General features: G+C 39.5%; 2 protein-coding genes and 1 long non-coding RNA gene across 9 annotated transcripts in view; 2 read left to right on the forward strand and 1 right to left on the reverse strand.

Moving 5' to 3' along the window:
* Positions 1 to 16,978, forward strand: part of mphosph8 (M-phase phosphoprotein 8) — a 30,649-nt gene extending 13,671 nt beyond the window's left edge. The window contains exons 8-14 of one of the 2 annotated variants that reach the window (XM_046054854.1): positions 9,110 to 9,250; positions 10,198 to 10,284; positions 10,993 to 11,147; positions 11,427 to 11,578; positions 11,806 to 11,930; positions 12,199 to 12,282; positions 13,849 to 16,978. In XM_046054854.1, the coding sequence (XP_045910810.1) occupies positions 9,110 to 9,250; positions 10,198 to 10,284; positions 10,993 to 11,147; positions 11,427 to 11,578; positions 11,806 to 11,930; positions 12,199 to 12,282; positions 13,849 to 13,890 (786 nt within the window). In that variant the 3' untranslated portion in view covers positions 13,891 to 16,978. Of the gene's footprint in view, positions 1 to 656; positions 3,028 to 4,208; positions 8,049 to 9,109; positions 9,251 to 10,197; positions 10,285 to 10,992; positions 11,148 to 11,426; positions 11,579 to 11,805; positions 11,931 to 12,198; positions 12,283 to 13,848 lie in introns of those variants that run through there. The other variant, XM_046054853.1, reaches the window with a different exon arrangement.
* A 765-nt stretch (positions 16,979 to 17,743) lies between these two features.
* On the reverse strand, positions 17,744 to 22,170 carry LOC123974280. Its single transcript, XR_006825806.1, has 3 exons — positions 21,829 to 22,170; positions 20,489 to 20,552; positions 17,744 to 17,865 (listed from the first exon to the last, which is right to left on the reverse strand). It is a non-coding gene; the product is annotated as an uncharacterized LOC123974280 (long non-coding RNA).
* The window catches only part of zmym2 (zinc finger, MYM-type 2), a 40,734-nt gene continuing 40,233 nt past the window's right edge, over positions 21,923 to 22,423 (forward strand). For all 6 annotated transcript variants that reach the window (XR_006825804.1, XR_006825805.1, XM_046054858.1 and 3 more), the window contains exon 1: positions 21,923 to 21,995. The gene's annotated coding sequence lies outside the window, so the exon portion shown is untranslated. The remainder of the gene's footprint in view (positions 21,996 to 22,423) is intronic.

Here is a 22,423-nt window from a genome sequence, read left to right on the forward strand (position 1 = left end):
TTAGCCACATTGAAGATATGTTGTGTCAATCACATAGATTCGTAGATTTTTCTGTAAAAATACTGCTATGTCAAGCCAAACTTTTTGTATATGACCTCAAAAGTAAGTGTTTTCATTGAGATCCATGAATGTAGGTCTAGTGTCAGTGCATATTCTGTTCTCTCCATGTAGCATTTCATCCAACACCCCATGACTACATATACTTGGTTAGACATTTACAATGTCGAAACGCTGCTTGATCCAATAAAGCCATTAACTGTTCTCGAATGGGTCACATGTGGTTTTTGTACTGGAGATTTGAGAGGTGCCAGGTTTTTTTGTTGTTTTTTTTAACCAGTGTTGGGCTAAAAAGTGATGTGTGGCCATCACATTGACTTCTGTTTGAATGAGCCTGGATCTTGGTGGGGAATTGCCAAGGTGCTGATGCGCTAAACAGCATTTGAGAAATGTGCAAAGGACTTTAAAAAGGCAATACCAAAAAAAAATCTAAATCACTTATCACCACCACTTAACAACCAAAACTGAAACCAAATTAAGCCCCCCCCCACACACACACACATTTATTAATAATGGGTCTGTGTTTTAAGTTCACTTAGTCAAATTATTCATGAGGTCTGATTTGGCGATGAGTCTTACATATACTTGTTCTTTTACAGGCCTGTACTATTGGTGAGACGAGGTCATTTGAAGGAGAGAGGAGCTTGATTGAAGAGAGAAGTTCGAGTGATGCTCTTAGGTTGACTTCTAACCTTGAAAGTGCAAGAAATGAAGAGGGTACTCCAAGAGTAAGAGAGAATATCCCACAAGATTTGGATGGTCCAGAAGATGGCGAAAAAATGCCAAGCTGCCCTGCCAGTACAAACACGGAGCATATGAGAGTAAAGGAACATGATAATTTCCAAACAGGTGGGAAGGATATAACTGAATCCACAAACACTGCTTGTGATTCAGTTACCAAGCAGGAAAGTCATGGAAAGGAAGACCAGACGCAAGCACAGGAAGACAAGATGTCAGACAAAACAAAAGGTGGTTTATCAAGTAAAATGAGATTGAACTTTGATAATTCAAATCCAACCAGAAATGCAGAAGGGATTTTTACAAGAAACTATGACCTAACAGAACAAAAGCAAATAGCTAACGAACACAGTTCCCCCAGGGAAGCAAATGACTCAAGTGAGGAGGCAGAGGTGGCGGGTCAGTCAGATAATACAGATCAAGTTCTGTTTGAGTCGGGCACAAAGGAGATTGCTAAAACGCGATCACGGCGCCGCAGGAAAACTGTGGAGAGCATACAACCAACACGATCCAGTTTAAGGACCTGTAAGAAAGTGCTGGAAATAAAACCTAGCATAGCAAATGATGACAAAAAAGAGTCGTGCAAAAAGCACTTCTGTTTATATTGCAAAATGGCTTTCACCCAACTTGCAAAGCATTTGGAAAGGAAACATGCAGAGGAAACAGATGTTGCCCATGCAATACATTTTCCCAAAGGTTCCAAAGTGAGACAGACTTTGCTTGACCAAATTCGCAATAAAGGGGATTATGAACATAATTGCCAAGTTCTCAAAAATGGCGAGGGGGAAATTGTGACCAAGAAACAGGTGAAAAATCCCAGCATATCTGTTCGTGACTTCCTGCCTTGCCAGCACTGCTTTGCCTTTTATCGCAAAACTGATTTATGGAGACATGAGCGATCATGTAAGGCCAGAAAGGGAGATCAGAAATCCTCTGAAAAGACAAAAAGAAGTGTTCACAGTGCTGCCTCTCGGCTCCTTCCAATGTCAGAGTTCTTAACTGGAGGCTGCGAGGAAATCATTCACATCATGCATCAAGATGACATCTCGAGGCATATCAGAACTGACCCACTTATTTGTAAATTCGGCAATGCGTTGTCTGCTAAGTATGACCATGACAAGTCTCAGTTTGCTTATATTGCACAAAAGATGAGGGAACTGGGTAGATTTGTAGTTGCTGTAAATGAGCTTGACAAGAGTGTGAAGTACTTGCATGAAATATGTCTACCATCCAGATTTGAATTAGCTGTTGAAGGGGCCAAAAAAGTTAGTGGTTTTGATCCCAGTTCCAGTAAGTTTAAAACCGTTTCCCTTGTCTCAAAGATCGGCTACTCTTTGAAGCGGGCTGCAGAAATAGCTTTTGGGGAAAGTCGTATGACAGAGGACAGTGAAACTGAAAGTGAAGTGAAAAAGTTCATACAACTTCTTGATACAAAATGGAATGAATGTTTTTCTCGCAAAGCTCTTGCATTATCTCTAAAGCAAGAGGTCAAGAAAGTGGAAGTAGACAAATCAACTGTGACAGAAGATTTAATAAAACTCCACAGGTTTATCTCAGGGGAAGAAGATGAAGCCAGAAAGGAGCTGAAAGAAAGTCCAAGTTTGTCAACATGGAAAAAACTCAGCGAGGCCACTCTAGCAGATGTGTGTTTGTTTAACAGAGGACGGGTAGGAAATATTGGTAGAATGCTCTTGCAAACTTACAGTGTCAAAAAGAGTAGGGGAACATTTGTGCCCTCTGCAGATCAAATAAGAAAAAGCACAAAATTGGAGCTGGACCTTGGTGCGAGCCTCACCAGGTTGGAACTAGAGGGTCAGTATGGAAGAAACATGCTGGTTCTGCTAACAGATAGGATGGTTTTGTCAATTGACTTACTCATTGAAAATCGAGAACAAGCAGGTGTGTCAAAAACTAACCCATACCTGTTTGCACGGACTGAAGGTCCATCCTTCATCAGAGGATTGGATTGTTTCCGAAGGGCTGCAATGGAATGTGGAGTTAAAAACCCAGAAGCACTTCTGTCCTCGTCATTAAGAGAGCAAATTGCCAGCTGCTGGCAACTAATGAGCCTCAGTGAACGTGAATTGGATCAAGTGGCCCAGTTAGTGGGAAGGAGCAGCCAGGAATGTTACAGTCTCTCAAAAAATGCATTACAACTGGAGGAAGTGAGCAAACAACTTCTCAAGATGGATCGAACACTGCCATCAAGTCCACCAACCACTGCAAGAGATGGTGAGCACCTTTTGCTCCTTTGGATTCTTTTGCATTAATGTGTTCATTCATTCCAAAGGTTGGATGGCAGATAGCCAGTGCTCTTAAAGTATAATCAATATTTGACAAAACAATTTACACTAAGTTCACTTTTTTTTTCCCGCTGTGTCACAGTCTTCATTGGCAGATTAACGCTGTGTTCGAAACAGAAGGCAGTTGCCTCAGAAGGCATGACTTTGGAGTGAAGGCATCTCTATGAACATTGGTTTCAGCCTTCTAGGGCAACACGCCATTTTGCATCTCTTCTGGCTGTCACTAGCCTTAGCATTAGCTGGCTAGCTATCGAAAAGCAGCTGCACTGGTTTATGGGTAATCTTGAGCATAGAGTCAGCTTCGATGCTGCCTTCAAAACTGGCTGTCATGGGGGCAGTTTGAAGGCATCTTACAAGACAGGAAAAGATTGTTCGGTCTGTTTCGAACAGCACTTAATGCCTCGCTGTCCTGTTAGACACCTTCTGAGATAGCATTTTTACCCGTTTCGAACACAGGCTTAGTTTTCTCAGTTGTCATGTAACAGTAGATGGTCAAACTTCCCATTTGTCTGAACCCGTTTAGGACTTCATAGGTCATTCTTGACCTTTTAAACAGCAGACAAAATGGTCTCTACTCAAGGTCCACTTACTTGTTTCTTCTGGAGCTTTTAAAATATCAGCTGACAAAATACATTCTTGCTTTAAGGTTAGGATAAACTGTTGAGCTCTACAGTTTACATTGTCTTTGAAGATTCTCAATCATCCAGGCTATAGTTATGCAAGGTGGCTTAAAATCAAGGGGCAAGTGGACTTGGTTGAAGATATTTGAAGACATTTCGCCTCTCATCCAAGAGGCTTTTTCATTTCTTATGGCAGGGAATCCCACCTATTTAACCTCCATGGGGTCGTTATCAAAAGTGATGGATACCACTTGGTTCGCTGGCTATTTTAACGACAGTTGTTATGGTCATTGGATTCACCTGAGGCCAAATGTGAAAGCTGTTGAATTTCCTGGGAAGGGATGGGAAGTCCAGTTGCTTTTGATTTTAACCTACCTTCGATAAAGTTAACATTGTTGTATCATTTTAAAGAAGAAAGATTACAGCATTCTTATTTGAACGAAAATTATATTTCTTTTTATATAATCATGCTTCTCTACTCTCTTTTTAGGAACTGTACAGAAGCCTGCTTTAAAGAGAAGGCCTTGGAGTGAGAGGGAGCAGGCTGCAGTGAAGCGTTACCTGAGTGAATTTATCAATGGGATGAAGGTTCCAGGCAAAAAGGAGTGCAATGCTTGCATAGCTGCTGAACCAGATCTTGGTGGAAGATCTTGGACAGATGTCAAAAACTATGTACACAACACACTACAGACAATACGGAGGAGAAATAACCAGCAAAAGTCTGAAGGGAATAGAAATGAGAGTCCAAAATCCGGAGTCCAAACCACAAAGAAAGATTTAGAAGATGCAAATGTTATCTGTACTATGACAACAGTGCAACCTGATCTCCTAACTGAAAGTTCAAATTGTTGTATGACAATGGCTCCACTAACCAACTTGAGAGAATCAACCCCATTCCCACAAGAGATGACTTCAAGTTATGCATCCTTGTGTTCTACTAGTACAAATATGATGCATATGAGTCAACCATTGATTTCTACTTTCACAGCATTGAATGCTACTGATACACAAGTAGTTCCCACATTTACTCCACACAACACTACAAATGCATTAATGCCTCCTATATACACATCAGAGAACAACATACTAATGCCAATGTCTCCTTCTTATACACAGAACGCTACAAATATGTCCTCTGTGTATACACCACAGGACACTACAAATTCACTTATGATTCCCAATTTTAGCACTCTTACTGCTCCAAGCACCTCAATGGTTCCTACTTTCACGCCATTGACTACTGCAAGTGCATCAATGATGCCTGCATTCTCACCACTAAATGACAGAAGTAGGCCGATCATTTCTTCATTCACACCTCTGAACCACTCAAGTACAGCAGCTTACCCCACAAGCCCACCACCTAGGGCTCCTACAACTGCACAGGTTGTCCCAACAATCCATAGACCAAGTGTTCCTGACAGAACATCAGTTGTACAGGAAAGTACATCCGTGTCCACTGCAGGAAAACGAGGCACTCCCGCTGTCAAGCCTCAAAAGAGAAACAAGAGGTTGTGGAGTGAGGAGGAACAGGCAGCGGTTAGGCGTCAGCTTGGAGACTTCGGGAAACTAGTGAAAGTTCCAGGCAAAAAGGATTGTGATGCATGTTTAGCTGCTGAACCTGCCTTGAACAGCAGAACATGGAGGGAAGTCAAATATTATGTACATAACTCAATTCAGTCAATGAAAAGAAGAGGGCATATAGTCGCCTCCAAACAAAGTGGAGGACATGAACCAGAGACTCACAGTCCAAACACAGAGTGGGATGGTCCCGTTTATCTGTCCCTGTGAATATTTGCAAAAGACTTGATAGAAAACAATAAGTGATCAGTGAGATTTTAGAAGTTTGTGATGCTGTGGCTTAAACCTCAAATTAAATGGAGGTTAAGAATTCAGCAGATGTGTTTTGTTGTGAAATGTACTGTTTGAACCCTGGTCTCAGTAGACATGCAGATGTAGACAACGATTACAGACTGCCCTGCCATTCTTTTAGTTACACTTTCTAAAAGGTTTGTGAAGTATTCAGAGTCAAGTTTGGTGGAACAAGCTATTGGTATGCGGTTGCATGAATATACACTAAATAGGTGGAATTAAGGATGTTTGTACTGTAGCTTTGGCTCAGAAAAAGCAGACCATGTTTAATATGGTTAGACTGTATAGAAGTATGTAACACAGTCAAATATGTAATACTGTCAATTTGTCAAATCATCACAGGTTATCTCTAGAAAGTGTTAGATGTGTGATCATTTAGTAAATGTGAACCTCATTTTCCCAGGATTTGCAACTTGCCACCAGTCATGGGTCTGTGTCAAGTAGCCACTGTGGCACCCAAACACACTTTCACAATTTCAATCACAATATTTGTGAAAATAGTGAAAGCAATGGCTGAATTGTTTGGGACTCCCCAGCCATCATGACCAGGGCATTTGCCATCCTGCACTGAGCAAAGGTAGCCTCAGAGACTGTACATTTCAAGAGGGATTTTTACTCTTCTTTAAAACCTCCTTGGACATCTATCTTTCTGCCTGTACTGTTTTCAGTAGCATTTTTATGAGTTTTGATGATCAAAAAAGAAATAGAAAACCTACCAGCAAACCTTTGCAGCCAGTCCCTCCAACATGATAGATATGCATTGACTTGCTTTACATAATTCCCAAATGTCTGCCCCAAGTGTAAGATATTCTTGCTTTAGCCAGTAGCCTATATTGTAGATGGCCCCTGATAGCCTGCAGCAGTAATGGCATACCGTCCTTGCTGATGTTAGAGAACTAGGAGCTTGTGTGTATACCTCTCACTTTAATATTAAAAACTTTAGGATCTTGTTGATAAATGTTTAATTTTTTTTCCATGTGTATTAATAAGCTCACAAAGGTTTTCGTTGTATTTTTGTATCACTATACAGTAACTGTGTAGATTATTTTAGTACTTTATCGTATTTGATGCACTCTAATTTGATGCAAAAACACTGCGTTGGTCTCATTTGTATTACTTTGTTTTAAGCTTTTATTATCTGGATGTTTGTAACATTAATATCCAGTTGCCAAGATCACATTGCCGCCTTATGCCGATTATTTGCTTCATTGCATTTTTTTCCAATTCATGATGATTGCATCTAAAACACTAAGTATGATCCTGATGCATTTGGTGAACTGTTAATCACAGCTAACCACCTTGGCCAGTAAACCCACACTTCAGGATTTGATTTGTTCTTTTCTTTCTGTTTTTAGAAAATGAACCAAACCAACCAAAAATGAAAATGATATTCATTTGCATTTTTGAATATAAAGGGAATGGCAGTCATTGATGGAATCTTGAGTATTAGAAGGAATGGTATGGTTTTTTTGCCTTTGTTGTGCAAAAAATGTTAATTCAATTCAGATTGTTCAAGTATTATCACCTTTTAACTGAAAATGCAGTTTAGTAATTACAAAAGAATTACACATTTCATCTTAAGCAGAACTTAAGATTTGTCAGTGTCGCATACAAATCTTGTTGAAGGTTTAAAACATAATATTGGTTTATGTTCAGCCTGCATTTACCAGTGGCAGACTGCTGGTCTGCCTTTGTGACTGTAGTCCTGGTTTAACAGTGTTGTCACATGTCAGAAATGGTCGATGCGGTCAGTGTTTATTTTGCACTGGATATTCAACATGGAGTGTGGACCATCTGTTGTATGGTCGGGTCAGTCAGCTTTGTAGATGTCTTCATTAGGACACCTGAAAAAGAAATTTGACAACATTCAATCTTAAGTAATTTTCACAATTGTCTTTGTGACCAAACAGGACAGAGTGTATTAAGAGGTCCACATAGCACTGTTTTTATTTGTCACGAACAAAGATTTTGTGTTATCCTCATTAGCAGCTGTTGTGATCGTGTGTAGAGAAATCAGTGTTCATCCTTTGGTACCAAAGCTGTTGGTGTCAGACATGCATAAAATCCTGACTCTGAGCAGGGTTGCAGACCCAGGTCACATAACTCTGGTTAACTCATTCACACCAACGGCAAATAGGTTTTTCACACATTGTTGCTTTCTTTGTGAAAGGGGTATATCTGCATTGCAGTATATACAGTAGTCAGTGTTACACCCCAGATACAGTTGTGTTCGGAAAATAAACATGTTCAATGTCTACTAATGGTATATGATTATTCAGACACTACAGTTGCTATTTTCCCCTGTATAGTAGATAGTTTTCTTTCATTGCTACTATATACGCACACAGTGCGTGTTACTCTACATCCTGTTGTAATTATGTTGCCTTCAGTTTAATACTTACAAGTATTGTAAGGAACTTGTAACTCTTGCTTGTACAATAAAATGCTTTTTGGCTTACAATTGAAAGATTTTGTTATAAAAATTAACATTGTGCATTTGTTTTTACTAGGGGTGTCCCCGACTAAGGGGTTACACACGGTAGCTCCGCTTCAATCTTGAGAAGCTGCAGAGCTGCAGTCTCTGTTCATGAGTCACTGCAACTTACCCTGTACATTTACAGCTAAACTGAGACTTATTGTTGACCATTTTCTCTCTGCACGGCTGGTCTACCATTGACCGGTCTTGTGCGGAGTTGTGCATGCCGCCCGATAATTGCATGCACCTTGCTGTTCCTTGTGGGTCTGTTCCAAGTACTGTGTAAAAACAATATAATATTCTTTGTGTGCTTCATCAATGGTGATAAAATGATCCGAAAGTCCCGCGAGGTGCACGCACAACTAACACTGGCACAGCTGGTGCTCTGTCTCTTTCCTACCACACACACACGCTCCCCCCCCTGTGTGGTTGACTTATTCTGTAGACTGGTGAATTTTACAAATTTTTTGAAGATAGACTGACACTTTGCAACCTAGGTTTTCAAGGATGAGTATGTCGTTTCAAGTAGACACACTTGGGTAAGCTATTCTGTCTGGTTCGCGGAGCCGTGAATTGTCTGGTAAAAGAGCGACAAGGAAGACGAGTGACGTAATCCTCTCCTACAGTACATGAAAACATGCATTTTCAAAGATTTTCTCATTCATACTCCCGTGCCTGCAAAACACTGCATATTTACACATTCAAAACAGAATGGATGGCAAATTGTGTGCATTTCTGCAGCAACCATATTGAAATATGTAGAAAATCTTAGCAGAATATTTACAATAAAATTAAATAATCATTCCAATCACAGCTGATTGGAAAGAACAGTGGCAGAGAGAGGGAGGACTAAAACCCTCTCTGCAGCTTCACCATTTTATTTACACAAGTAAATTACTTTATGCAAAGAATTGCTGCATTTCAGATTAATTCATGTGACGTACTAAAACATATTTGGTTTAAGTTTTAAGGATTCCCCCAATCCACGGCAGTCATTTTACCTCCTTCATCTGTGACATGGTAGTTTTGTATTTCTCTGTCCACAGGATGTCAGTGGTATGTCCCTGAGCATGCTGGCAGCAGCAGGGGGGCAGGATGACATCCTCAGGTTGCTGATAAAGAAGGGGGTGAAGGTGAATGGACGACAGAAGAACGGCACCACAGCACTGATGCATGCTGCTGAAAAGGTAACACAGTCTTTCTTTTTCTATGACTTTGTTCACTGTATTTAGTTTATAATGGAGTTGAGAATTAAAGGATACAAAACAGTCACGAGGAAAGTAAATATTGGATTTAAATTCAACAGGTGACCAGAAACACGACTCAAAGAAATGCTAATGTTGCCCTATGTCTTCACAATGTTTAAATAACCTGCAGTTTGCTAACATGTTAGCCATAAAATCTGTAAACACAGCTTGTCCACTGAAGCACTGCCTTTGCACCATCTGCCTTTTCTTTTAAGGAGTAGAACAAGCTCCCTGACAGTTTAATATTATTAACATATTTTTCCCATCAAAAAATGGATCTTAAGAAACCAGTCTTGTCTACATTATTTTATTGGACACCATGACAATAATAATTTTTTTATATATATATATATATATATATATATATATATATATATATATATATATAGTGTAGGGTGTAATGCCTGATATTTGTTTGTATATTTAGATCTATGACTGATTTCAATATTTAATGTATTTTGAAGTTACATTTATATTAATTGCATTAGTCGAATTAGGGTTTGTGTTGACCTGCCCAGGGACTGCAGATGGGAATTTGCTAGTAGCAAAATGTGGTAAAATGCATCTTTTCGCCTTATGTGAGATTAACGTTGTTGGGGTCTCTGAAAAATAAATGTAATAAACTAAACTAAACTTGTTGCACTGCCCAAAAGTGGCCAGAAAGTAAAAAAGTTTAATTTTATAATATAAAACCCTGGTGGTGCACCATAATACTTGTCTTCAATTTCAAAATAAGGTTTAACTTTATTTTCTCATGCAGTTTTCCCAAATACACTATATATATAATATGTAGCGCCATCATACCCCAATTTCAGATTTAACTGTAGACAGTTACCATTTTTGTGCATTTTTGTCACACCTTTATTTTTATTTCCATCCTCTGTCAGAATTTCTTGACAACTGTTGCTATCCTGCTGGAGGCGGGCTCCTATGTCAACGCTCAGACACTTAGCGGGGAGACGGCCCTGATGAAGGTAATGCCACATTTCACACACAAACCTCTGTGTTTCACACAAGTTTGAAAAATACAGGTCCTGTGACAGGTTAATATCTTGTCACACAAGACCTGGTCCTTCAACTGCAGTTCCATACATATCTCTGTAAAACCGTGAAATGAAATTGCATCATATGCAGAGTTGTCAAACATATTTCCCAATATGTCAAATTGTTCTTTAAAGCTGGGATAGGCAATTTATTTCAGAATAATTTTTGTTAGATTTGTTGGAATTGCAGGTGACACAATACACATTCCTGCTCTGACAGAGCTTTTAAGAAAAAACGTCTTTGCAAGTGTTTTAGGACGAAGGAAATGCATTTCATCACATTTGTTAAGCCTCAAGGATATTCACACTGTGAGTAACACTGAATGTAAACATTTTTTATTTTATTTTACATTCTTTTATTTGTTTACGTCCATCACACAGCCTCAATAGAAACTTACCATTTCAGGCCTAAACCAAGTGGTGTCACAAATGTGTCACAAAACCAGGTTGGATGATGCTTTTACCATTCAGACCAATGACAAACGTGATTAATTGAAGGTCACTGCATCGTCTGAAAAGTGTTAGGGGGATAAAAAATGTGAAGACACAGGCAGTGATAAAAAGAAATAACATTTAATGTACCTAAAGGCGTCTTATCCAGAGGTTGTTTTGGTGAATGTTTCCTGTCCTTCCCTTCAGGCGTGCAGAAGAGGTAACACTGACGTAGTGCGCCTCCTGCTGGAATATGGAGCTGACTGCAACATCCTGTCCAAACACAAGACAACGGCCATGCACTTCGCCAAGCTCAGCAACAACCTGATGGTGTGCGACCTCATTAAGGACCACATCAGCATGTGAGTGCCAGCCACAGTCTCAACACTGATAATGGGGAACGGGTGAAGGCTGCAGCTGGATTTGAGAAACAATGTGTGTTGGTGGAGAGACAAAAGTTAAAATACTTCATTGATGCCATAGTGTGGTGTGTCTGAAAAATCTTAACTTAAATCAGGTAAAATTCGTTACACACTGGTTTAAAAATCAAATTCCTGCATTTGGGTGTGAATTTGTGGTGTTGTCCATTTATCCATCCTGTACCTCTCGGCTCATCCTCTGCCCATCTCTCCATTTCTCAGGCTGTCAAGTGTGGCGGATGACACCATTCGAGCATACTTTGAGTCTCGCCTGGTGCTGCTGGAGCCTGTCTTCCCTCTTGCCTGCCACAGGCTTTGTGAGGGACCGGACTTCTCCATGGAGTTTGGCTTTAAATCACAGCCACAACCAGAGGGTAAAACACAAACATTCAAATTAGTGAAAACACAACTTATATCACAAAACATAAGAGATGTGGTTTGTTTTTCTGTTGTTGAACTGATCACATTGTCACTGATTCATTCAAGTTTCTCAACCTCAGGGTTTGGGACCCTTGATATGCAAACAACATTGTGGGAAACTTCTAAGATTCTCTACCTCTTGATCCTTCCTTCTTATCTCTGTCCCTCCCTCCCGTTCCAGGCTCAGGCATCCTCCTCTTCATCTTCCATGCTAACTTCCTGAGTGAAATCACAGCCAGGCTCTGTGGACCCTGCAGCGTTCACGCCGTGGTGCTCAATGACAAGTTCCAGCTGCCCATCTTCTTGGTTGGTTCTTAACAAAAACTGCGCACAGCACTGTTCAGTTACACAACACTTGTAACGGAGTGGTTTATCAGAATAAATGGTTGGTAAAATACAAATGGGTAAAATAATAAAAATGGGTAAATAATTACCTTAATGTCGTAGCTTTCATTGTTCCCCCATGGGACGCATGTACTTCAGTGTTATTTAATTTATTTGATTAATTGTATTATATTAAGTGGCAATATACTTATGTTTTCTAATTTATTCCTTTTTGTCTTCAAACGTTCAGGATAGTCACTTCATCTACTCCTTCAGCCCAGTTCCTGGCATCAACAGACTCTTCATTCGTCTAGCAGAGGCACCAACAGCCAAGGTGACAAAACATACACACAACATACAAACGCAGACATACGCACATACAAGTAAACATTTCTGCTGCCAGTTTACGGAAATGAGAATTGTCATTTTTAGCCATTTTAAATGAAGTATAACAGGTTTAGTTGTGTGATAATGTTAATGTCAATATTTTGATGTGCTCTTGAAAGTTGCACTTGAAGAAACTGTGTACTTTAGACAAATTCAAATTCTAGAGAGAAGTGTCCAAATGACTGAGCTAGGATAGAGTAGCACCCTTGACCAATGAGGGTAGGAGACATGCTGCGAGGACAGACAGAAGTGGTGTACGTAGCCAACTTTAGTGAAAATATAAGTGTAGTGTAATAAAAAGTGGATAGTGGATCATGCTGAGAATACAGATGGACAGTGGAGAAACAAATTATGCTACAGATCTTCTTTGAGATTTGGTTTGTCGATGTTTTGATAAGAACTTACAGTATCCCTGTCTCAAACTCAAAATGTCTTCAGTTTTTGGCTGGACCATCACTTTAAGGATAGCTTGCCACCACAAATAACATAGCTTGCAAGTTGCGGACAGAGTTTATGTTGACGAGCATCCAGAATCATGTAACTCTGTCTTCGCCTTCTGAGCTCATGTTCTGTTGCAAATATTATTCAGGAGCCACAGTTTCACAGCAGCTTCTCAATGATAAAGAGATGTCCTGAAAGGGGAAAAACAAGCAGCAGAAACAACAGTTCATCTGGACTGAAATGTACTCGGAATCTTGATTCTTAGCCTGTTTGTGCCTGCAATAATGTGTTTTCAGTCAATAAATCAAACAAAGTGATTAAGTCATTGTTGTATGCAGTTATGTTCTACTCACTTCCAACTTCCCTACTCTGTGGTGCCTCGCCCATTCCTTCCAGGAAGACATAAATCTTGAAAAAAAACAGGTTACAAATATAGTTTAATTTTTAAAGAAGACTCACAACTGGGCACTGTAGCTTCTAGCAAATATGACTCAAACAGGAGTAAAGTCCATTTGGCTCATACAGCAGCAGGACGGTTTATGTGTGATTGAATCAAAATACAAACTACAGTGTGTGTGTGTGTGTGTGTGTGTGTGTGTGTGTGTGTGTGTGTGTGTGTGTGTTCATGGTAATGAGGTAACATGTCACCCAGAGCAACGGTGAGGCTCATTGATGTGTTTTGAAAGGTTTTTGGACAACAAAATTATTCAAAACAACAATGCTCTATAGCACAGAGGAATACAATATATCAGGCTGTGGATACACAGACAACACTTGTTAGTAGGATCAGTTCTTTGTTGGTTTTGGTCTTTCCGTGGGATTTGCTGACAATAAGACAAATGTAGAATAAAAGCGGCCTCACTCTTTAGCTCTCCAATTTTTCTTACATTTATTCCAAACGCAAAATGTAACACCTTCATTTTTCTCCCAGACAGCAAGTGTTTGATAACATTTGAAAGACTATTTTGTTGCCTCAGTCAGTATACGTGGCTAAATAGTCAAACTATTATTGTAATTAAGCAGTTGTGGATCATTCAGTTTCTTTTTTTCTCTGATGTTCTTCTTTCCTCAGGTCAAGCTCCTCATCTGTGCATACAGGGTCCAGCTGCCGTGATGCCCCCTATGATTATGTCAAAGATCACACCAAGCCTGGCCAACACAGCAAAACACACACCACACATACACATACTTTCACGGTGAAGTGAAACTGAAAGACTGAAGCTCATTGTTATCTAAATCCTGTCCAGATCACTATTCTGCGTTGGCCTACATATGCGCAGGATGAATCAGAGGATCTCTCAAGGTCTATTAAACCTTGAGAAACCCTCAATCAGCTCATCCATTCATTGATGATACCATCATGATACACAGCTTCCAGGTAAAAGGAGGCAGTCAAAAACTCCCTCCTCTCTCAATGGAATAACTTTCAATACTAAAACCTTCCTGGGTCGTGCCTTTCTCCCGAGTTCCACCTTCTGTCAGCGTGGATACGATAGACGTGTGTGTTATTTGTAAACCTAGCTTGTGTGTAGATTGACAGTGATTTGGGTGCATTTGAAGAACATAAGGAGGGAGTTTTCCATCACTGTTTTTCTCTATTTTTAGCATTTCTCTTGGACCAACCTAATGCTTTCCCACATTACTTTATAATTGACTTATTTCACTGTATTAACCTGTGTATTCTTATAATGGTGGAAAAGTCAGTCACAACTTGTGAACACTTTCCTAAAGCTATGATGTGTTTTGAATATCCCATCTGGCACTGATCAGTTGACAACAAATGGGAAACTGTTTTTGTGTAAAATTCTACACCCAAAAGGAGATTTAGATTGTGTGTCACAAACCCAGTTAATACACTTTTCCACAAGTTAATACAGCAGAATGAGGTGATTGCAAAGTAAGGTGTGTAAGAACATGAGTGAATGAAGAAAAGTTCCTTTTGCCTTCCATGCACAGTTGCTGTTTATATTTTCTGGTCTGTACATATTCACATACTATATATAAATATACAGTTAAAATGTGTTTTCCGATGACTGCTAATATTTTGTTGCTTTTTTTGCCACTGTAGCAGTGGGTTAAGTTATTTAGCGTGTACAGTAAAAATCTCTGATGTTATTTTACTTTTAAGGGCTAAAATGACTCACCTTATATCAACCACCCTGCTAGTAATGTTTAGGGGTTTTTAAATCGAAATGCCTGTAAGTCGCCTACTGATGCAGAATTCATTTTCACACAGACACTCTACCGAGCCCGTCAGGGCAGGACTGCCCATCAGAACTCACTCAACGCTCCCCTTCGCTCTCCTCTGACAATCTTTTTGGATTTGAAAAGTGTAGTTGATTTTAAAAGTGGCCCCTCTACAGCAAAGCAGAAACACAAAACGCAAATGTAGTGAGAACACTCCTAGATTTTAGCTGTGATATTGCCTATGAACTTGACTCAGGGCAGCAATATGTCCTTTAACAGTGCTGGTGAAATGTGTTTAGCATTTTTGTTCATTTGCAGTGTTAAATGAATCACTGCTGCTGTCAGAAACTGCAAATTGATGGGGTCCCCTCCATGCTGCCTTAACATCCACTGTTTTCACTTAGTTTTTTGTTTCTCATTCACATAAAAAGTGAAGGAGGAATATACCCAGTTGAACTATTTTTAAAAAAAAACATTATAACAAACATTTTAGAGGCACATGTGTAAATCTGACTTGTTATTGCTTTTAATCCATAGATTTCAATGATTTGCTTGTTATTTTGTCTCAGTGACGAGATACAAAATGTTAAAAGAGCCAGACTAGGTTTAGCAAGCAGAGACAAAATGGACGCCTGTATCTAGTGCTGTTTGAAAACCTAATCATCGCTCTTCAGCGCCTTATCCTTAAAGTTTCATTCTCCCAACAACCTTCCCTTTAAATCTAAGAAAATGTTGGTGTTTTTCTTACTGTGTCCTGTTTTTCTGTCACTTTACGGCCATATTCTTGCAGTCATTTCACTATAGAGCTGCTCACCTCTTGTTTACCTGATGTCACAGCTCTTGGACTCAGTTTATTCTTAAAAGGCATATGGATGCTCCAGAACCCAGCAACACCTTCGGAGGAACGCAGTACACTTTACTGCATCATGTTTAGTGGTAGGGCAACATCAGAACTGGCTTATTTTTCATTTTCCTATTTTACCCTACGTGTTTCGTCACACAGTGAGGAAGCAGTGTGTGGAAAAGGCTGTGTTTTGGTGTAGGTTTTTGAACACAAGCAAGATCTGGGTAGCTCTATAGTGAAGTGACTCCCTGGGATTGTAATCAGAACCAATCAGTGTGATCGAAAAGATGGGGAAATTGTGTGTTGGCAGTGTTAGACTTTGAACAACCAAAAATTAGTCCAGATCAGACCTTACCAGCAATGTTGCAGGTTTTAGCCCCTTTATTGCATATTTTACAATTACAACTAAGCCTTTTGCGAATCACTGATCTATGTTTAATAGTTTTTAATGTACTTCTTCTACTTTCCACGCAGTGATTTGTTCCCATTTATTGCTGGAATGAAAATCAACAATAGACTATTGGAACCTGCTTGAGTAAACCATCACAGTGAAGATTTAATAGATTTTTGTTTAAAGTCATTTTATTTTTATGATGGTACAGACTTTTCAAATCAACCTGGACCAAAAAGTGCTTTACTCCGCCCTGATAATGGAAAACTTTACAGAGAGCCCCATTATTGAAGCTGACGTTCACTGTGATGGAGTACACGTGTGTAGCAAGTTCAAGAGTTTGTTAATTGATTTTCACAATGCATGGAAAGAACTAGAAGTCTGTGGCTACCTGGAAGGAAGGAAAAATCTATGAAGGAATCTGAAACGTCCAAGCATGCATTCAAAACTTGTCAGTAGTAATATAAAGGATTTGTAGTTGAGATAAATGTGAAGCAGCTGTTCTATTTATTATTGTTTGTTCCCTGACTACTTTGCCAATCTCCATCACTCCTGAAGATACTACAATCCTTCTGTCTTGCCTCTAGAATCTCCCATATACACCTTTTACTTTGAGAGTGTTGACAAATATTTGGCCTCGATTGTTCCTGCGGGTAGACGTACTGTATGTGTGAGAAAGCGTGATCTCAATGTTGTTTGCATTGACGCTGCAGCCAGTCACTGCTTAGACCTGAGGCTGTGTCTCTGTCCTAAATAAAAATGTGTATATATATTTCCACACTGGTTTTTCTCTGGCTTTTCATTTCATTCATCATATATGGGAAGCTTTTGATCAAGTGGAAAAGTTAATACAGGTGCTCAAAACATGACGTTTTTGGCTTTTGGTGGAGGACAGAACAAGAGTTGACAAGAAGTGAGGGGTTCATTTCCGGACTCGGGAGTGGGGATGTTGAGACAGTCAGCACCTTAAGACCCCATAGGCCACCATCATCATTACATGTGGATTTTAATTTGCCCAAATAAAAACACTGAGTTTGATGCAGCCACTGCTTTACAGGAATACTGAAAAAATTATGATCTTTTAGGCACCTTGTAAAAAAGTTGTATTCCCCGTTCTTTGTCTTGTTCTCTAGACCATGAACTAATTTCTCACTCACAATTTAACTTCCTGTGATCTCATAAAAGCAGTCAGAAAAACATTTATAGCCTAATTATTTGTGACAAGTACTAATTATTTCACTATCGATGGGGGGGTATTTTACTGTCCTACTATAGTTATGTTGTTAGTTCAGCTTTGAACATAAAAATACAAAATGATGAATTAGCAGATATGAGAGAAGACAGTCTGACAGATTATTAGAGAAATGCCATGAAAGTAGTGCATTATTTACTTCATTGAACATGTCTTTACAGTAAAAAAGACTTTAGGTGAAAACAAACCTCTACAAATTAATCCAAATTTAGAAGTCACATAATGTTTTGAATTGAGATTTGTGTATTCATAATATTTGGTTGGATACAACAGTACCTTTCAGAGGAAGGATACAAGAATGTTTCCCTCAGGGAGAAACATATGAGAGACCAAGAGACCTTTGAAAAAGTTCAGTGGGTACTTCAGCAGTAAAAATTTTACGACCGAGGAGAGGGATGCTTCTCTGCAACAGGCCCTGGAAGGTGCGTAAAGGTAGAGTCAAATTCAGTCAGTAAAACAACTCAAGTCCTTAAAGTGCTCTGAAAAAAAATGGGACATTTTTAACATCTGCAAATTCTATGACACCTGGGCAAACTCCATCTGCTCACATATATCATGTGATCGGATTGAAAACAAAACTAAAGTTACTAAATGGACCTTAACGTGAGATTGTTTTGTCAACTGGTTTAGTTTAGTTACCTACAAGAATGCTACTGAAAAAGTAGAAAAATAAATAAACCCTCAAGTGACTTTTAAACACATCTCAGCTCCCCCAGAAAACAGAAAACAGATGCTATCTGAACTCAGCTCAGATAAATATGGTGCCAAAACAAAATGAGAAAGAGGAATCAATGACTGTATAAACAAGCATTATCAGCAACATGTACTTAAAGTGTCAAAAGTAAAAGTGCTTATTATGCAAGCAGAAGGGCGTCTGTCGATACAAAAATAATTCTTATTATAGGCTAATAATGGGTTATTATCATGATTTTAATATTGAAACGGATCGAGCTAATTTCATCTTTTTCTATACTGTTGGTGGTTTAATCCATAACAAAACATTATATTTGATAAAACGATCTGGCGTTCCTACTCGCCATAAGGAGTGCTTCTTGGCTTGTATAATGCACACTTGTGTCTTCTGCAGCTCTGGAGGGAGTTTCAAAAAATAACCCTGATGATGTCATCATGATGTCATCTGGGTTATTTCGGCTTGGAGTCTATATACAGTATTTTATACCAGGCAGGGTGGCTCTAACAGAACATGCTATCATATTGAATTATGGGAATTGTAGACCTCTGCTGCTTTGATTTTGATCAGTCTGTCATTAATCTCTCTCGTGAGTTCCCAAAACTACATGGAAGTGCACCACTAAATCACTACAATACGCCTTTAAGTCGCCAAGAGAACTTGAGGAAATGTGCTTTGCCCCACTGCAAAAGTCTACTTTTTATGCACAGTGGCTGTGTTAAAGTCAAATTTTCCATCAGTTACATAATCGGGGTGATAATGCATTGAAAAGCAGCAAGTTAATGTATAAAATTACAATAAAGAGGCAGATGGATGGATATATATTGGCTGTTTTGCACTCATCTGAACACCAAAATGAAAAATGGAAATGAAATGATATCAGCATATATCTCGGGCTACTCCTAAAGTATCAGTCTGCGTTTGTTCCTAAATCTGGGTCCAGGGTCACATTTTAATATGTCAGTAGCCTAGAATTTGCACGTGCCGGAACACATGGAAATCTCCCGACATTTTGCTTAGCAACTGACAGAGAGGATCTGGCAACCCGACTGTTCACTTTATCAGACTGATTTAGAAATAAAATCCGTCCTGTCCTCCACGCATGTGGTGAGTTCAGCCTACAGACGGATTATGTGTTGGGCTGTAGGGATGGAAATAATTTATCTGCACCGCCAAACGTAAATCTGAACTGCACGTTTCAGTGGTGTTGATCACCAGGACACTTTGAACGCACCTGATCCGCCATATTAAAAAACGTGATGATCAGTTCATTCGACTTTTTGCCTGCCGGATGCAAAACATCACCCTTTTGATATTTGTTCTTGTGACTCATAATTGGCCTCTTGTACTCAGCAGTGAGTTTACAGTGATCTTATCGCACTTACATGTATTTTTAGCTCCTTTGACATCAACCATCCTACCTATCTTATAGGGATATGTTGCTTTTGTAACACTCATATGGGATTATTATCCTGGGCCGTTTGGTTTGTGCTGCATATCTGGATGAAATTACTGTTGGGAAACCCGATGTTGCACCGACAGATACATGAGAGAACATGAACTCTCTCAACCCGGATCCTTTCTCCTGATTGGACCCGAACTGTGCCTACTTCAGTGCAGCTTATTTTAGCGCTTCGACAAAAGCCTTTCGTGGTCAACGTGTATCATTTGCCAGCTGAACTTGGGTCAGTTTACACGGGAGATATCATTTGTATCGGTAAGGTTAAATCAGATTAATGGAGCAATTTAATTGCCAACCGAGCAACCCCTGATTGCTCCTCTTGCGCTTGCGCGGCGAAAAAAAATTAAGAAATACGAATGGATGCCTTCAGAGAGGATAATAAATGAAAGAGGTCGCACTCTGTCCTACTTCCGGGTTCAATAAACGTGTGACAGGGACGTCGGACTTTAAAGGACCATACCAGTGTTTTGGGAGGTTTTAGCTATTGCTATATTTATCTATTAGCCTACTGAAACCCATTTTCAATTCATATCATTTCAGATGTTTAATGTAGATCTACTTATATCTGTCTTTACAGGCAGCCATTGGTTTCATTTCTGTTTTGTGGAAAGAACAATTTAGACTTTTAAAAACTTGAAATCCAACAACAAAGTTCTAATATTGTTAGGATATGTGGTGATGCAGTTTGGAAAGTCTGCACAACATTACATCACAATGAAAATAACTTAAGAGACTTTACTTTCACTGAGATGGAGTCGTTTGATTTTAATATTATTGGACTCAACCGATGCCTGGCCCAAAAAATACATTAGCCTACAAAATCAGAATCACTACAGCACACTTTGAATAAGCATACAAAATATTAAAAGCATTATGGATACATACCCATAAAGATTTTGCAGTTACACGTCAACAATCTTCTACTAGAGCCCATATGGTTTGTGTTCTTCTGCATGGTGTAAAATGCAGAAAACAAACCAAATTGTTTGCCATTAAAAAAAAGGATCAAGGAAGGTTTATGGAAACCATTTCTATCAGCTACTCACAAGCACATATTGTACTCAACATCACACAAGTTAAATTTGAATGCAGCTTTAAAACCCCAAACTATGTAAATAGGCTATGCCTGCTAAGAGCTAAAGATCATTTTGATTCACAAAAGTAGTTCCTAAACTTTTTTGGGCTTAAAACAAAGCAATGTCTACTTGTGACCCCTCTTCACTACACATCTACTGGCACAACTAGCAGGAGCATCTGGACTGGGAGAAAAAGAGGACAAGTATACAAGGCCCTCCATTGAGGGGGGACCACAAAGATACTAGAATGAATAGCCGTAGATGCCTGTGACAGCTACAAACATATAGTATTTTGTTTCTGCATTTGAACAATTTTTAGTGTCCCGAATAGGAAAAATGGTCCGCTGGAAAAAACAAAGATCAGTCTGAGAAAATAAGCCTAATTTTGGGTTGCAGAAATAGTTTTTTTCTGCTTTCCTCTCTTTTATATCTCCATCTCTCGTCCCATCAGATTGGTCTCCAACAACCCCCAGACTAGGATCCACGGCATAATGGTTATATTTGCCTGCCATTTATCCTAATCAATAAATAGTCTATAAACCTACATCACGCAGAAAAGTAATGGGCAACACTCTCTGTATTCTCAAGACTTCTCAGTGCTCTCTGTGCCAAATACCTGTACGGAAACTAGAAAAAGGGAATTTGTGTATTCTGCACTCACAGCATGGAATATGTTGCAAAATGACTTGAAACTCAATGAATTAATCTCATTAAATGCTTTTAAATCCAAAATTAAAAAATTAAAGGAAGACTCTATAATATGTAAATGTTTTTAAATTGTGAAAATGACTCAAAATGACTCTGAAATGTGAGCTCACTATTCTTCCGCATTATCTGTCTGTACCAATGTGTTTTATATATGCCTTGCAAAAGAGATTCTTAATCTCAATGGGACTCTTTTGTTTAAATAAAGGTTATTATAATAGGCCTATAACAACACAGTATGATTGCTCAGTCTCTCATCCTGAATGTTCAAAATGGCTGCTGTTGTGCCAAAAAAAAGGAAGGTAATTTGAGATCATAGTGAGCTGACCAGATGGTTAGCTAATACCAAAACTAAAATGACTCAGATGTGTCTATGTAATGCAGCTAGATCAATCAATCAATATATTCTCAATATGATGGACACATAAAGGTAAATGCCCTCACCAGGCGTGTCACGTTCGTCAGGCGAAACGCCATGTGCACGGAGTGAATCCTCTGCTCAATAGACGATCTTGGACGGAAAGTGGAAAGTTGTACGTTGTGCGCAGGCGCTCCCCGGGATTAATGTCAAGGCACAAAAGTGGCGCTACACCGTTGCGAGCTCTACTCCGGTAAGCGAATTTAACTGACGGTTTTTATATTCCAGTTTTACGCCTAATTGGTCAAAGTTTTGGGAACTTGTGCGGGCTGTCAAGCGGATGTCCGGGGACTCTCCCGGGACTCACGCCGGGGCGAGAAGACACATTTAGTTAACAATAAACAGTTAATTTTAACAGATTTTCTCCCCTGCTCCGTGCGTGCTGTGGCTGCTGCCGCCTCTAGTCTACAGTATTGTTCAGTTGGCTCCCTAATGGCGGACGGCAGGCAGTGCTGTTTTCCGCTGGGGGGGAGGGAAAGGGGGGGGGGGGCAAATTCTATGTGGTTGTGAAAATAATGGGTTTATAGCTGGTTTTGTGTCGCGGTAATTCCCGGGAGACCCACGTAAACTCGATGCGGGTTTGCCTTTGAGCCTCGTTGTTTACCACCGCATGACACAAAT

The sequence above is a fragment of the Micropterus dolomieu genome, linkage group LG07, assembly GCF_021292245.1.
Source record: "Micropterus dolomieu isolate WLL.071019.BEF.003 ecotype Adirondacks linkage group LG07, ASM2129224v1, whole genome shotgun sequence".
NCBI classification, from domain to species: domain Eukaryota; kingdom Metazoa; phylum Chordata; class Actinopteri; order Centrarchiformes; family Centrarchidae; genus Micropterus; species Micropterus dolomieu.